At 37.2% G+C, this 14,964-nt stretch overlaps 3 protein-coding genes across 3 annotated transcripts; all 3 read right to left on the bottom strand.

Annotated features, from left to right (window-relative positions):
* Positions 1 to 1,281: 1,281 nt before the first annotated feature.
* On the bottom strand, positions 1,282 to 3,350 carry LOC113761509 (breast cancer type 1 susceptibility protein). Its single transcript, XM_027304528.1, has one exon. It carries the CDS (start codon positions 2,757 to 2,759, stop codon positions 1,524 to 1,526), a length of 1,236 nt encoding a protein of 411 aa, XP_027160329.1. The 5' UTR covers positions 2,760 to 3,350; the 3' UTR covers positions 1,282 to 1,523.
* Positions 3,351 to 6,616: 3,266 nt separating this feature from the next.
* LOC113762496 lies at positions 6,617 to 8,107 on the bottom strand. The gene has a single exon (XM_027305968.1). The coding sequence runs from the start codon at positions 7,942 to 7,944 to the stop codon at positions 6,775 to 6,777; it is 1,170 nt and encodes a 389-aa protein (XP_027161769.1). The 5' UTR covers positions 7,945 to 8,107; the 3' UTR covers positions 6,617 to 6,774.
* Positions 8,108 to 10,127: 2,020 nt separating this feature from the next.
* LOC113759451 lies at positions 10,128 to 14,552 on the bottom strand. The gene is made up of 2 exons (XM_027302027.1): positions 13,502 to 14,552; positions 10,128 to 11,556 (listed from the first exon to the last, which is right to left on the bottom strand). The coding sequence occupies exons 1-2, from the start codon at positions 14,516 to 14,518 to the stop codon at positions 10,282 to 10,284; spliced, it is 2,292 nt and encodes a 763-aa protein (XP_027157828.1). The 5' UTR covers positions 14,519 to 14,552; the 3' UTR covers positions 10,128 to 10,281.
* Between the last annotated feature and the right edge of the window lie 412 nt (positions 14,553 to 14,964).

Genomic DNA, 14,964 nt, shown 5'->3' with positions numbered 1-14,964 from the left:
ATTAACATATAGAGTTCCAAGAATTAGGTTAACACGTCTAGCCTCCATTGAGGACTCGATATGGCATTACTTATGGGAAGCTTCCTTCTCATGATGTTGGGTAGTTTGTCAAATTTAAGAATTCTCACTTTTGGTCAATTTCTGCATTTTTTTGGCCCACTTTTGGTCCCATTTGGGCGTTCGTCCCATCCCACCTTTGTATTCTTCATTTCTTGATCACCCCAAACTTGAATTTAACAACTTCGAGCTCACATCAAACTCCAGAATGATAGGCGCAGCCTTGACTGATTTGATTTTGAGCCCAATTTTGGGATGGTCCAAACTGCATTTTCTCCTTGAGTCGTTCACTTGGTATTTTCTTTTTGTTTTAAACAATAATCTTTTTCTTAGTGCTAAACCACTAACCAATTTTTGTAACCAAATCTATTACAACATGGCATTTGTTTCAAAACATACACAAGTTGAATAGCACAGTTGATATGGTAATAGAAAATAAAACGGTTCTGTTCTTCAGTAAAGTGGATCTCTTTTATACGTAGTAATGATAAAAACAGAGAAACAAAGAAGTACCTTGAGATGGTTTTTTCTTTTTTTTTTTGCAGTTTTTGAAAATGAGAATTCATCTTTGATCAGGTTCCTTGATGAACAAATTTGGCGACATTTGAACAAGTTTGTTCCAAGTTCCGTTGCAAAGAACTCGTAATTTCCTCCCAAGAAAATTTTTTGGATCCAGGAATATTGACTGTTCAAGATTTGCTTCAAGGAGTAGAATATCCCTTTGGGCAACTTTAGGATTAAGAGTCATACAGTAGAGCTATAAATTTCCCTGATCGAGAGATATCATGTTTTCTCTTTGAATTTTCGATGAGCATATAGTCTGTTCAAATCACCTAAACCAAGAAAAACCTTGGGATAGCAATTGAAACAAGCACGAATGCTTTCTCAACAGCATGCTAGCGTAGCAACGAAAGGAAAACTAAGGATGAAGGGCATGGACATATCCAATCCTATTTGATTCAGTGGTTTAGCTATTGAACCCGTCTCCCTGTCAGATTTACTTCTTCCAGTAATCTTCAATAGAACTCATAGACTGGAGATGAATGGGTTCAGGATTTAGTTCGTTTCTATTTTAAGACATCTTCCCATACTTCATATGGCCAGGAGATGAATGGCCAACTCTAAGCCACAAACTTAGCCATTCACACTTTGGGGAGTAAATGCATCTTCAATAAGGTTAACATCATAAAGTTCATGTGAAATCCCATATGATCAGCAACCCAATTAACCAGGCAATGAATATTCAGTTTATAATACTTTCAAGACCAAAGTTGGTCCAAGTTGGCATATGAATGCTTTATAAAGCAAAGCAGTTACTAAAGTTGATAGCTGCAAACAGTTACACATGCCAGCAACCCTGGTACTTACTAAGCTACGCTGTTGGTAAAGGGACTGGAGGACGTAAGATTTGCTACTTACTTACATCAACTCAAATCTCCTAAAACCGTGATGAAAAAATTGATTCTCTAACCTGCACCCCTTGATGAACTGTTTCTTCTCCTCGATGGTGAATGAAAACGAGGGGGCAGATTCAGTTCACCAGCAGTACCATTTGTCATGTTCTCTGTTTGCTCGATGGCGATGAAATTGTCGCTTGTTCCAGAGGATGAGGGACCAGCTACTGCAGAACTAATCTCTTCACTTGATATCTGATGCTCTGATTGTGAAATTGCAGCATTCCTAGTAAGGGTATCCCCATTATCAACAGACAAAACCGGTGCATCACTTCTTTGGAAACGACGGTTATTAAGGAATGTCCCAAGACTTTCAACTACCGTTTCTGCAACATTAAGAGCAGATGAAGCAGAAGAAAGAGAAGTAGCTCTCTCTGGTAATCTTCTAGACATCTGTAGGGAGCGCAGCCGTCGAAGTCGATTCTCTTCCCTCATTGAAAAATTTGTAACGAAAGTTGTAGTATCTCTGTTGGAGTCTTCTTGCGGAGGGTTGTCCCCCATTGCACTTATACTAGTCCTAATTCGCCTTAATGCTTCTCCAACTGGAATATCATACACACCCCTAGCCACCCGCTGCTGCCTTGCACCCTCCACTCGCTGTGCCTTTGGCCTTGGAGGTATAGTCATTCCAGACTCCAATTTTGACTCCCTAGTACTATCGCCATTGCCATAAATTGGGATGACATTGGAATCCGTCACTTCTCCCTCGCACACAGGACATTCTTTTGCAGTTGAATCAACATATGGCAACTTAAAAAAGCAAGCCCAACAAAACATGTGACCACAGCAAGTCAAGATAGGATCCCTCGCCAAATGCAGACAAATGTTACAATCATAGAAACTCCCCACATCCTCAGGAACCTTCTTAATTTCGGTGTCCATCTCCAGTGCCATGGCAACCAAAAGACCACTTTCCCTTTTGCAACCTTTCCCCTTATCAACATTGCTATCAATAACACCTCCACTCTCTTCCCCACCATGCATTCCTCTACCACCATTCACATCAACTATAGGATCAATAGATGAACCACCGTTTTCGTTCAAATTGCAAATCCGTTGCCACCTACGGCTCAGCCCTGCTCTAAGAGTTGCAGCCTTGAGCTGTCTAAACCTCTCTTCTATACTATCATTAGCAGGTCCTAGTGCATGAAATTCATTCCATAAAGACGTAAAACCTGATGCTGATGAACCAACAGGCTGGTTCACAGGTTCTTGGTTCAAGTTAATATCACTATCCGAACCATCCATTTAACCAATATCGAATAACAATCAAATTTTACCACAAAGTTCTGCTTAAAATTTCAACGACTATTTTCGATATAACACCGAAAATTGTCAGACTAATCCTCTTCTAGTCAAACCATGAAGCAAAAATTGAGTCTTGAATCAAGAAACAAATGGGGTTTTAGAGACCATCAACTGGAGCAGAAATTGAAATTCTATACATAAAAATTCACTAACACAACAGGATATTTTCAAGAATCAATCACAATCATATAGATATGCCATACCAATTAATCAAAACCAAGAGAGAATATAAAGATTCAAGGGAAACAACGCAGAACCTGCAAGCAAGAAATGATGCAAAGTGGAAAAATCGTTCCCTTTTTTTCCCCTTTTTATCCGATGAAGCTAAAATTTCTCCATTGCTCCTCCACCATTTTCTTGAAAGATCCAAGTGATGTGGGGATTTTAAATAGGACAAGGGACTTGGGAGCTGGCGCTTTTCTGAATCAGTGGATCTGTTAGTTAAAGCCGCAAGAGGGATACACAGTAGGAGGGTCCAAGCCCAAACTGTGTCGTTTTCGATGGAATTTTGTTGGGGCGTTGATTGACCGGCTATCGGGAATTCGATAGAAAGACATTTCAGCAATTCGGGAATCGGTTGTTTGAAATCAATATTTGATTGCCATCCAAACTTTAGTTTGATAAATTGGATTGGCGAATTAGTAATTCGGTAATATTCAAAGAATTTGATAAGTTAATAATGAGTTTAAATATTTTAATTTTCTCTAAAAAAATTGTTGTAACAAAATAATATCTCATATATTTTTTTAAAAAAATTCAATCAACTTAACTCAAACAAACATGATATGCAAAAAAAAAAGAAAAAGAAAAAGGTCCATAATCATAAATCCTAACTCATAATCTCAATTCTTAAACAACATTAAAATAAATAAAAACTCCAAATTTAATTGTTAAGCCAAACTCCAACACGTCAACTTTCATCAAAAGTTGACTTCCAAGTATAGTTATAGTAAAGTTGGCTAATTAGTATTTAATAATAGGATTACTATTTACTCTTATATATATATATTATAAAATATTTTATTATAAAAATTTTGATATTTTGGTTGATAATTGGTAATTCGGTAATGTAGTTTTAATATTCATTCCTTAACCATTTTACTGAACATTATATTTTCGATTTTTCTGAAGTCCATTTTATTGAAATCTGAAATCTAATCTAGATTGGATTAGCTGATTTTTCAATTTTTTTGGAAATATGAAAACCCCTAGGCTTTTGGACAAATGGAGCTCTTGGCTTGGAGATGAATTGTCTGGTAAGTATGATTAAAGTGAAAAATTGTTGAGAACACCCTTCCACCTTTCGTCAAATAAATTTTTTTTTATTTTTCACTTCTAAAATAGGAACTTTCCGTCCCTTATAAAATCAAATTGGTAGAATTCAATTCCAGCCTAGGTTTTCAGTTATTTTTATCTTGATCCCATCATGTGACTCACACAAAATCTATTTTTAAGGGGAAAAAGGTTAGATATCATTTGTAAATAAACAAATAAGCTGATCTATATGCATTTTTACCCCTAAAAAAAAAGTAAGATTTGACCTGAAATATATTTATTTTTTCCTAAAAAAGTAAAATTTAACCCAATTCATATTCATTTTTGCCACTGAGAAAGTGAGATTTGACTTTTTTATACATCAAAAATGGTTGCACTCCAATTATGTGGTGATTTCAAACTAAAAATTAGTCGAAAACTTAAGTTAGGATCACATTTTACATTAACTTAAATTTGCAAAGAATATAAAGTTAACAAAAGTGAAGGACAAAAAAATTCATTTGACAAAATGTAAAGAACGTTTTAAATGATTTACCGTCATTAAATCAATGTAATTATGTCCAAATTTTCCTAATAGAGTAGTAAATATGTCTAATTAAGATTTTTTTTACTTTGCAAGGGTTTGTAATTATTTCATGTGCATGAAATCTTTGGTAAATATATGTAATTAATTAGGTGAAACAAAATACAAAAATATAGAACTTAGTGTACATAAGTTCACATATACACCCAAAAAAAAAGTTCATGTATACACCAAAGGTGGAGGGATGGTTTGGATGGATGGTAAAGTAGGAAGGATTGTAAACTGTCCGCTTTAAAAAAAAAAAAATCACGTATACACTAGGATGGTTTATTTTGGGTTAGTACTAAATGGATGCTCACTCGATTCACATACTTGAGTGAGTGGAAATCATCTACACTAATTTGGCAATTTCATTGTTCTAGGGGATATAATCACATGCTACTTAAAAAGTCCATTTATTTCCATTTTATTCTTCTATTTGACTGCTATACTCCTTTGAGTTGATGCAATCTGCATTAGGCAAAATTTCTTGTAATTCTGACCTGCCGGGTGTTCAATCTTTCCGGTTGATAAACAATGAGTAGCATTGATGCAAAAAGGAAACTAGTTTGTTCTTTTATAGTTTTGTAATCTGTAGGAAGGGGAGAAGGTCATTGTTGATGTTGTATTTCCATTGATCATATTTTATTGTCTCTGTGCCTTGTAAATTTGGCCCATGATTTGGGGAATTGGATCTCTCACTCCCAAAGTCTAAGTTCTTGCCTCTGTGTTTATATTGTCGTGTTATCAGCCGGCTGGGCTCAACTGACAGAACCTTAGTCCAGCTCATGAAGTTTTGTGAACCTCCTTTGGATGGAAATAGAAGGGAAAGGATGCTAAAAATATATTCCAGAGAAAGTTCTATATTTTTCAAGTTTAATTCATTTTTCAATTTTTTTTTATTTGGGAATGGAAGCTGAGAGGACAAAAAAAAAACAAAAACGCCCGGGGGTTGGGGGGGGGGGGGGAAGAAATATAGAGATTTATTTATTTTCCAACTGGCAGTTGAGAGAAAAAAAAGAGAGAAAGAAATAGAGAGATTTCCTTAATATCCAACTAGTCCATTTTTCTTCTACTCTTATCTTCTTTTTTTTTTCAGTGGGAAGAAATATTGGAGAGAGACTTATTCACTAAAAATTGTTGCAATGCCTTTTGCTCATCAAGCAAGTATCAACAGATTTATACAATATGGTAACGTTTTCTTGATCACCTTTTTTCTCTCTCAAAACAGCTCCCAAAAAAAAAAAAAAAAAAGTTTGTACCACAATCCTTTCTCTTCCAAATTAAATTTTCTCTCCTCGTCATTTTTTCATTGAACTCCCAAAGTCGTACACTTGAGTTTCTTTAAAAGGACATGAACATATGAAGGCAAACCTTTTCTCCTAAATTCTCTTTAAGAAATTTAAATCTCTTTTTTTTGTCATATCGAATTAAATAAGCCAAGGACAATCCTTGCAAAATTAATTTTCTTTTTATGAAATTCGGATCTCTTGTATTTCGTAATAAATGATTAAATAAGAAATAAATAATTCTCACACGTTAATATTTTGTACCAAATTTAAACCTTATTTCATGATAAATAATCAAATAAGCAAAGATAATCCCTGCAATATCAATAACTGCACCTTTATTTCTCATCAGAGGCAGATCTTCTCTGAAAATAAAAATAAAGGCACTTTTTTTTTACCCTCACCGCGTTTCATGTTTGGCCTTAAGAAATTAAGCATAAATTCCAATGTTTCATAAAGGGTATTGTGGCACCAATAGTTGACTTTCGTTGCCTCTTTATCTCTTTGATTACGGAAGAATTGCAAGGACAAAATTTCAACAAAACAAGAATTGGAAAAGAAAGAGACAACTAGGCCTTGCAAAATGTATTATGTTAATGACATAATATATCATAAAATTTAAATCACAATGACCATTCCAAAGCCAACAAAAAAAAAAAAAAGTTAACAACTAGAACAAAAAAGCTATCATGCAAATTTCCAGATTTAGAAATAAACTTGATCAACCTCGATAGATCTTTTTTCCCCCCTTCTATTCAGGAATCACCTGGATTTATGAAAATTCAAGAAATGTACGAAGAAAAATATAAGAGAAGTTTGGATAACATCATCAATAAGTGGTGGTAACATCTCCTCCATATCCTCCATCAATCTGGTTGAAGCTGCCATCTGATACAAAATATGTGCCTTGATCTGCTGGAATCACATCAGCTCCTGTAGTACTAAAACCAGTAACGTCATTACCTCCTCCTCCATTTCCTCCACCACCACCAAATATTCCCTGAATCAGGGCCTGTGTCGCTGATTGAGAAGCACCACTAGCTAGCCCATTAGCTACCCCACCAGCAATCTGAGTAGTCATAGTATTCTGCTGTTGGGCATATCCAGCGGGCATAACAGGTTGGCCATAACCTCCATGGGTCATATAATTGTTTGGTGGGATGAAGGTTTGCTGCATAGGAGTTGGAGCTGCATAAGGGGTCGCAACAAAAGATTGAGGCTGAGACTGCAGATGGATTGGCGCCGCCATGCCTCCTGTAGGCCTGAACGAATTGAAGCCCACAGGATTTACGTTGTTCGCGAAATTGTTAGGCATGGTCGGCTGTGCAGGAGGCATTGAAATACTTCTTGTAATCATGGACTGGATCTGATTCAGCACTGATGGAGGTTGAGTGAAAGTACGATTTATTGGTAACGCATTTACACAGGTCAAATGAACGTCGAATTGACAGATGCTGCAGTGGTATAGCCAGTGGTTGTGCCCATTCATCTTGCAGATATCACAGGAGAAGGCTTTGTCTGGATAAGGTGGTGAGAATGTGAGGTTAAGTTGGTGGTGGTGAGATTGATGAGTGAATTCCATTGGCATGGATGCGCAAAGGATGTGGAGATCTATTCCACAGGTTTGACAGTGATAACAGAAGCCATTGCCTTGTTGGCTACAGGCATCACAGTTGAATATGCCTTGAGGGTAGGCTGGTTTTGGGAGGAGGGAAAGAACATGGTTGTTTTGGTCGAAGGGATGAGTGATATTTTGAGGCATTTGAGAACATTTTTGATGCAGAAAGTAGTTGCACATAGTGCAACGGTATACGATTCCTGAGGCCTCAAGTTTGCAGCCTGAGCATAAATTGGCACTGAAGCCTTGTTGGGATTGACAGTTGGAGAGTTGTAGAGGATGTGGATGACTGAAATGGTTGATTGAAGCTGAAGAAGATTGATCAGTCCCTGGAGTTGTTGAAGACTGATCAAACTGAGGTTGGGAACCAGGCTTTCCCATCTCTCTCTCTCTCTCTCTCTCAGTTTCAGTTTCTCTCTTTGAGATAATTCCTGAGCTTCAATTTGTGAATTTTGATAAACAAAGACTGCATCTAAAAAGGCTAACTGGTCGTTGATTTCATGATATACTAGTAAAGTCAACTTATGGTGCAATTTGCCTAAATCGGTATAGTAGCAATTTGTCACACTTATTTCGGGTGAGCGAAAACGGGTGATGGGATTAGCTGTCTCTCTTAGGCATGTTGCCTTTTTTATTGTTGGGGGGGGGGGTGGTTAATATTCAATAGATTATTGCTAAAGAATACAAGTCAAAATTACAAACTAATTAGGCATGAGATTTATCACATAATGAGACCATTATCTATCCATACTCGAGTGGCATAGTAGCAGTTGTATAATTAATCATTTTTCTATTGAATGTACCTTGTAGCTCGTATATATAAATTGACGTAGGATGAAGGTAATACAAGTCACTTGAGTTGGCATTGATGTATTTCTAAATTCAATTTGTAAAGGTAAGATTGATGATTAGGAGTGATTTAAAATTCCTCTGATCAAGCTGTAATATTCTCCTCATGCAGTTGTGGATCTTTCTGTCTAATTTCTTATATAAACCAGTCAAATTTTCATTTACTTTAGAATAATATAGTAAAAAAAAAATTTTTGAGTACTAATATTTGTCACGCATTTCATCTTTGTTTTTTTTTTTTGGTGTTCTATATACTCTCAATATTCATGCGTAATTGCTTATTCACATTAGTTAGTTTTGTTTTCTTAAGAAGAAGAAGAAGGAGAAGGAAGGAAGAAGGAAGGAAGAAAGAAGAAGAAGAGGAGTTGCTTCTGCTACGCCTCAAAATTTTGATTCTTCATTAAACCATGTCCGGGTTGTGTTTGCCGCGTCACTGCTGCCAACCCTAAGTCAAGTCAACTCTCAGCTGTGGATGGAGAAACACACATGTGAATGGAGGTTCATTTGGGCCTTGCTTTTCTTGACTTAGTCAATGAAAGAATCGAAGTAATCATCAAGTCAAAATCATGGTTCATTCTTACGAATCATCATGGAACCTGCCAGCCAAATGCAATGCATTTGAACTTTGAACACTTTACAAGTCAATACATATTTAACTTTCTCTCTTCGAGTTAGGCTTTCTTTGAATCGCATTTTTCTGAACTTTTAGTAGAAAAATTACTGCAACGGTTTGACATATGTGAAATAAAAAAGTGATTAAAAAATGTGTTCACGAGAAACGTAACAAAAGAAAAATTGCAATCCAAACATTTGTTAGGTCAAGCCTATTACTGTTTAACAAAGTTGGTTGGTATGCAGTTGAGTCCCACGGCTTTGACAGAATTCGCATTTGCACACAGATGATTGCCCTCTTTTAAATCAAGCTTCTTATGAGTATCGCGTGTAAAACAAGGTTAGAGATGGGATACAATTTATTAGTTTTCTGGCACGTATTCAATGGTGAAAATATTTTTCATTGTTTTAATTTTTATCTCATAATAAGATTTTTAAACTATACAGTCTATGTCACGATCAATTTTGCACAAGTGACGAATGATAACAATAAATATTTACGATGACTATAAACAGGAAGGGCTAAAAGTACGGAAGAACCAAAGATATTCTTATATCTTTATTAGGGAAGAGATATAATAGAAAACAGTTTCTACTAATATAAAAAATTCTCCTGTCATGATTTTGGCGTATTCTCTGTTATTCCCTTAGTAATTAGGTAGAAATACACGCTAATTAAAAAAAAAAATTGTTAAACTGGTATACTCTGAAAACATTGGGTCTCAATTAATATGTATTCCAAATATTTTTAGGAACTAATTGAGAGCAATACAATCGAGTTGAGGATATGAATCTTTGGATGATTGACGTATACCATTGCCTTTATCACTTGACATGAGTTTTCTTTATGACAATGTGTTTTATGCCAATGCCACTAAATAAGGCTTAGTCACAAAAGGATAAAGAATCAAAGAAGAAGCTGTATGACATTGACATTCATTCATTACATTATTAATCCGAACAATACAGTGCTAAATTTCATTTCACGACAGAAACAATTTCATTATACAAATTGCAAAGTTTTCTTTGGAATGGAAGAAGTAAACAACACCAAAGGACAACGGATTATCAATCATGAAGGCAAAGAAATTGAATCAATGATGATGGTTGTTTTCCAAGGAAGCTCCTTCAATCAGAGGAAAACAGTTATAGTATAACCAGGGTTAGTTACACAATTAAGCAAAGGATTCACATAATTTGTTTATTGAAATTAAAAAAAAAAAAAGAGATTCATACTGCAGGAACCATGAATTTGTTTCAAAGAAATCCTCCTAGTAATCCTCCCAAATCCAAACCATTAAGCATTGATAAACCTCCTCCATCGCCACCCAATAAACCTTGCAAAATATCCAGCCCTCCACCTCCACCATTCCCAAAGAGATCCAGGCCTGGGATACTACCTCCTACACCATTACCAACTCCTGATAATGATTGAATCAAGTTTTGCATTCCTCCAAGGCCTCCACCTCCACCAATTCGTCCAGCTCCACCTCCAAGTCCTCCAGCTCCACTGCCAAAGCCTCCAATTCCGCCACCTAGTCCTCCACCTGCCATGAGGGCTTGAGTGTGGTGGTGCTGGTTAAAGCTGTTTTGAGAGAAATTGGCAAATAAAGCTTGAAGCCTTTGGAGCGCCTGCAAATGCTCATTATTCTGCCAGTGCACGGAAGGCATACCCGCTGAATGAATTCCCTGATTTCCAGGGGTCATGGCAGGATTAAAGTTCGGAACAGGAATGCCTGCTGCTGCAGCTGGCGCGACAAAGTGTGGATTATAGGCTTGATAGCTCGGAGGAGCCTGAGGAGGAACCTCAGGAGCAGATCTTGAAGCTGTTCCAGGGTGTTGAAAATGATGATGAACCTGTGGGATGGGAGTTTGATTTGCTGCAGCCGTGAATGTTGTCTGACTTTGATTAAAAAAATTTGTTTGCATTGCTGGTGCAACTGATGGAACATTATTTGTACAGTTCAAATGAACATCAAAATCACAAAAATCACACCTATAAAGCCAATGGTTGGACCCCAAAGTGTTGCATATATCACAGTTAAAGATTTTGCTAGGATGGGGTGGTGAGAAAATCAGCTTGAGCTGGTGATTATGAGACTGGTGAGTAAAGCTCAATGGCTTTGCCGAGCAAAGGATATGAAGATCAATATTGCATATCTTGCAGTGGTAGCAGAAGCCATCGCCTTGCTTCCCACATGCGTCACAGTTGAAGAAGCCCTCCTGGTAAAGTGGCTTTGGGAGAAGAGACAAAACATGGTTTTTATCAAAAGGGTGAGTTATTTGCTGAGGCATTTTTGAACATTTGACATGGAGGAAGTAGTTGCAAGTTGAGCAACTGTAAATCAATCCAGTTGCTTTCAGCTTGCATCCTGAACATGAAACTGAGGTCAGGGAGTTTTGATGATTGGAAAGCTGCAAAGGGTGTGGATGGCTAAAATGGTTGATGGAGGATTCAACTTGGGAGCTCATGATCCTTCTTTGCCTATTGATCTTTCTCCAGTCTAAATTTGGGGCTTGATTTTGGTGAGACTATATTAATATCCACTATGGTAAGTGGCTTAGAACTCTGAAGCCTATGGTTGTAGACTTTGTCAAGCCCAAAAAGTCAGCTATTGCCGTGATGGTGATTGTTAGTCTTGGCATTTTCTATTTCTTCATGTGCTAAAGCCTACTTTGCAGTTGTGCACGATTCTGTCAAGACAATTGAACAATTAAAAAAGACGATTACATATTAGATCCTATTGCAAGTCTGCCTCGTGGAAATTTTGCTTTAGACGTTGGAGTGTAAAGAATGACTTGGGAAGTAAACGATGCCAAGGTCAATATTACGCGGTTTAGAGGGGATACGCCGAAGATTGGATTCTTATTTGATGATAAATTAGAAGGCTAATAGCTCAAAGTTTCATGAATGTGTTCTTTTTGTTTTAAGAAAAAAGTTTAATCAAGTTCACGAATTTCTAATTTTGGTCCCCGTTTACCAAATGGAAGTGTTCTTTTTAGGAATTAAGTTTAAGAAATGTTGTATTTAGCCCTATAATTTGTAGAGAGTCTCACTCTATATACATTTACCCATATGTAGTTCAATAACCATTGTAACTACAAGTACAAGCAAAATGTTTTAATTAGTTTTAGTTCACTGCAAGGTACTTTGTGCTATAAAAATTTCGTACTTGTGTACAATTTACAAACAGTGATTGGTAGATCACAGATGAACCTTTACATTGGGTATTGCTGCTGGTAGGTACCAACTAAAGGAAAAGGAAACAACTGAATATGCCCTTGACCAACCACTGAGCGGTCACTAAGGTGGGTCTGAAGACTCTGTTTAGACTGTAGATGGAGGTTTAAATTTCACCTGCAACCAAAAAAATTCAAAAATTGTGTCAAAATATTCCCTTGATCTAGTAAGGTTTGTACTTGTTAGCCCATAACACAAAAGTCTTTTTAGATTTCCCCTCCCTTCTAGCGTAGGATAGATAGATTATACAATAGTTGTCGTCTCTGAAAAAAAAAGAAAAAGAAATATGCCCTTGACCTAATTGGATGCCACTTATTGATTTTTTTATTTTTCTCTAAACCAAAGAAATCTTTCTAAAGCATGTCAAAATACTATACATCACACAAGCTTTTTTGTCCAATGTGAAATTGGGCTTCGTTTGGACACGGAAGGGACACATTTTTCTAGTGTTTCCGAATGCTGTAAAATGAAGGATGTGTCAAGAAGAAAACCTAATAAAGTCCATATCTTTGTGATGAGTAAGCCAAAAACTTTGGTTGTAAAGGTTTGATTAACCATTGCTGCTTTTGTCGTGCCGCAATTTTTGCAATCACTTCTGATGAGAGAAACTGGAGGGCCTTGAAGATGTTTAGGGGGAAAATGCTTTGAGTTGCTACGTCTACAGAAAGTGATCAAATCAAAGTTTATACTCAACTCTTCTCTTTATTTTATTTGGTGATAAAAAAATCATCTGTGCAGACCATTGATTCATAGAGATAGACTACAATTTACAAGATTTAAGGTACTCTCCACAGTAGCATACAGTTGGTAACTTCATAGCCATAAAATATGGTACAAATCAGAAAGAAATTCTGCAATTTGGGTTCCTCATTTTGGTCAACCGGCAATTTCCACTATGCAATTGGGCTGTATATTACACTCAAGTCGGGTAAAAATTGTCGATCGCTTAATAAAAAACCAATTCTGGCGGGAGATGATATGCTCCTGCAATAAAACTGTTAAATGGGAAAAGAAAAAAACTAAAGCTTAATTGTTAGACATGAAAAGAAATAAAAAAAATGATAAATTTTAGGAGGGGGGGAAAAGGTCCCATTAATGATCCTCCTGCGGCTTTTTTAAGGCTCTCTTTTTGGAATGAATTCACTGAGCATAATTGCTAATCATCACAGCCTACATAATCGAAGTGATCTTCCTGGTAATCCCCCTAGTAATCCTCCTAATAATCCTTCTAGTAACCCTTCTAGTTCTTCTCCTAGTAATTCTCCTAGTAATCCTCCTGGTGATCCTCCTAGTAATTCTTCTAGTAATCCTCCTGGCAATTACACCTAGTAACCCTCCTAGTAATCCTCTCATATTTACCCCATCAAGCATTGACAAACTTCCAAAAATATCAAGACCGTAGATATTGCCGGTGCCAGATGCACCCATTAAATTTTGCAAATTATGTTGCCCGCTCCCGTCCCCACAGCCTGCAGAAGGCGGAGAAGTATTCTGTCCGCCATTACTTACTGATAATCCTTGAAACAAGTCCTGCGGTCCTCCGAAAACATCCGCGCTAATAGCTTCACCTCCACCACTTGTGATATCCGATATAATTTGCTGAGTAGGGCCATGTTCAGTGGAAAATTTAACTATCAAATTATCGTTATTCGGCCTTTGCCAAAATGGTGCACAAACTGGTGCACCTACCATTTGCATGTACCGATAAGAAGAGAAGCCTGAGTGAAGATTTGGTCGAAATTGCTGAGGAGTAGATGTTGAGCCAATAGAGAGCTTCTGCATCCGATCAAGATCGGATGTTGTCTGTCTTGGGTGCATATTTCGATGGATATTTACTGTAACATTTGTTGCACAGTCCAAGTGAGCATCGAACTCACACATGTCACAATTATAAAGCCAATGGCAGGACCCTGCATCGTAGCATATATCGCAAGAAAAGGTTTTCTCGGGATAGTGTGGAGAGAAAATGAGCTTGAGCTGGTGATGATGGGATTGATGATTGATATTCATTGGCAGTGCTGCGCAAAGTATATGAAGATCTGTAAAGCATATTTTGCAATGGTAGCAGAAGCCTTGGCCTTGCTTCCCGCACGCATCACAGTTAAAGAAGCCTTCAGCATAACAGGGTCTTGGGAGGAGATCGAAAACATGGTCTTTGTCGAAAGGGTGAGTGATTTGCTGAGGCATTTCTGAACACTTCTGGTGAAGGAAGTAGTTGCAAATGGTGCAACTGTATACCAGCCCTGGGGCCATATCTTTGCAGCCTGCGCATGAATTAGAATTGAGGCCTCTTTGGGGTTGAAGGGAGAGTTGAAGAGGGTGCGGATGACTGAAATGGTTGATTGAGGTTGAAGAAGATTGATCAGTTCCTGGAATAGTTGAAGGCTGATAGTACTGAGGTTGGGAACCAGGCCTTCCCATCACCATTCAGACTCAGGTTTTTGTCTATGAGAAGAATTCTGACGTTTAATTTGAAAATCTTGATAAAAGAAGAATGCACCTGAAGGGCTAATAGTAATAGGTCGGTAAATTTTACGATGTAGAAGTAAACTAATGGTGCAATGGAGTTGTCTAAGGGGTACTGTGTCAATTTTGTCATGGCCCGTCGGCTAGGCAATTGCACAGCGCTTTGTCCAATTGGCCGGCTAGCTGTCTTTGTTAGACACATCCATTTTTCTTTAGGCACCATTTGGATTGAG

The sequence above is a fragment of the Coffea eugenioides genome, chromosome 2 (genome assembly GCF_003713205.1).
Source record: "Coffea eugenioides isolate CCC68of chromosome 2, Ceug_1.0, whole genome shotgun sequence".
NCBI classification, from domain to species: Eukaryota; Viridiplantae; Streptophyta; class Magnoliopsida; order Gentianales; family Rubiaceae; genus Coffea; species Coffea eugenioides.
The sequence above is the reverse complement of the archived record's forward strand: the minus strand, read 5'-3'. Positions and strand labels throughout refer to the sequence as shown.

Coding starts and splice junctions, on each gene's coding strand:
- LOC113761509 (XM_027304528.1), bottom strand. CDS start 2,759: ATGGATGGTTCGGATAGTGATATTAACTTGAACCAAGAACCTGTGAAC.
- LOC113762496 (XM_027305968.1), bottom strand. CDS start 7,944: ATGGGAAAGCCTGGTTCCCAACCTCAGTTTGATCAGTCTTCAACAACT.
- LOC113759451 (XM_027302027.1), bottom strand. CDS start 14,518: ATGGCCCCAGGGCTGGTATACAGTTGCACCATTTGCAACTACTTCCTT. Junction 11,557..13,501: donor CTAGGAGAAGAACTAGAAGG/GTTACTAGAAGG, acceptor ATATTAATATAG/TCTCACCAAAATCAAGCCCC.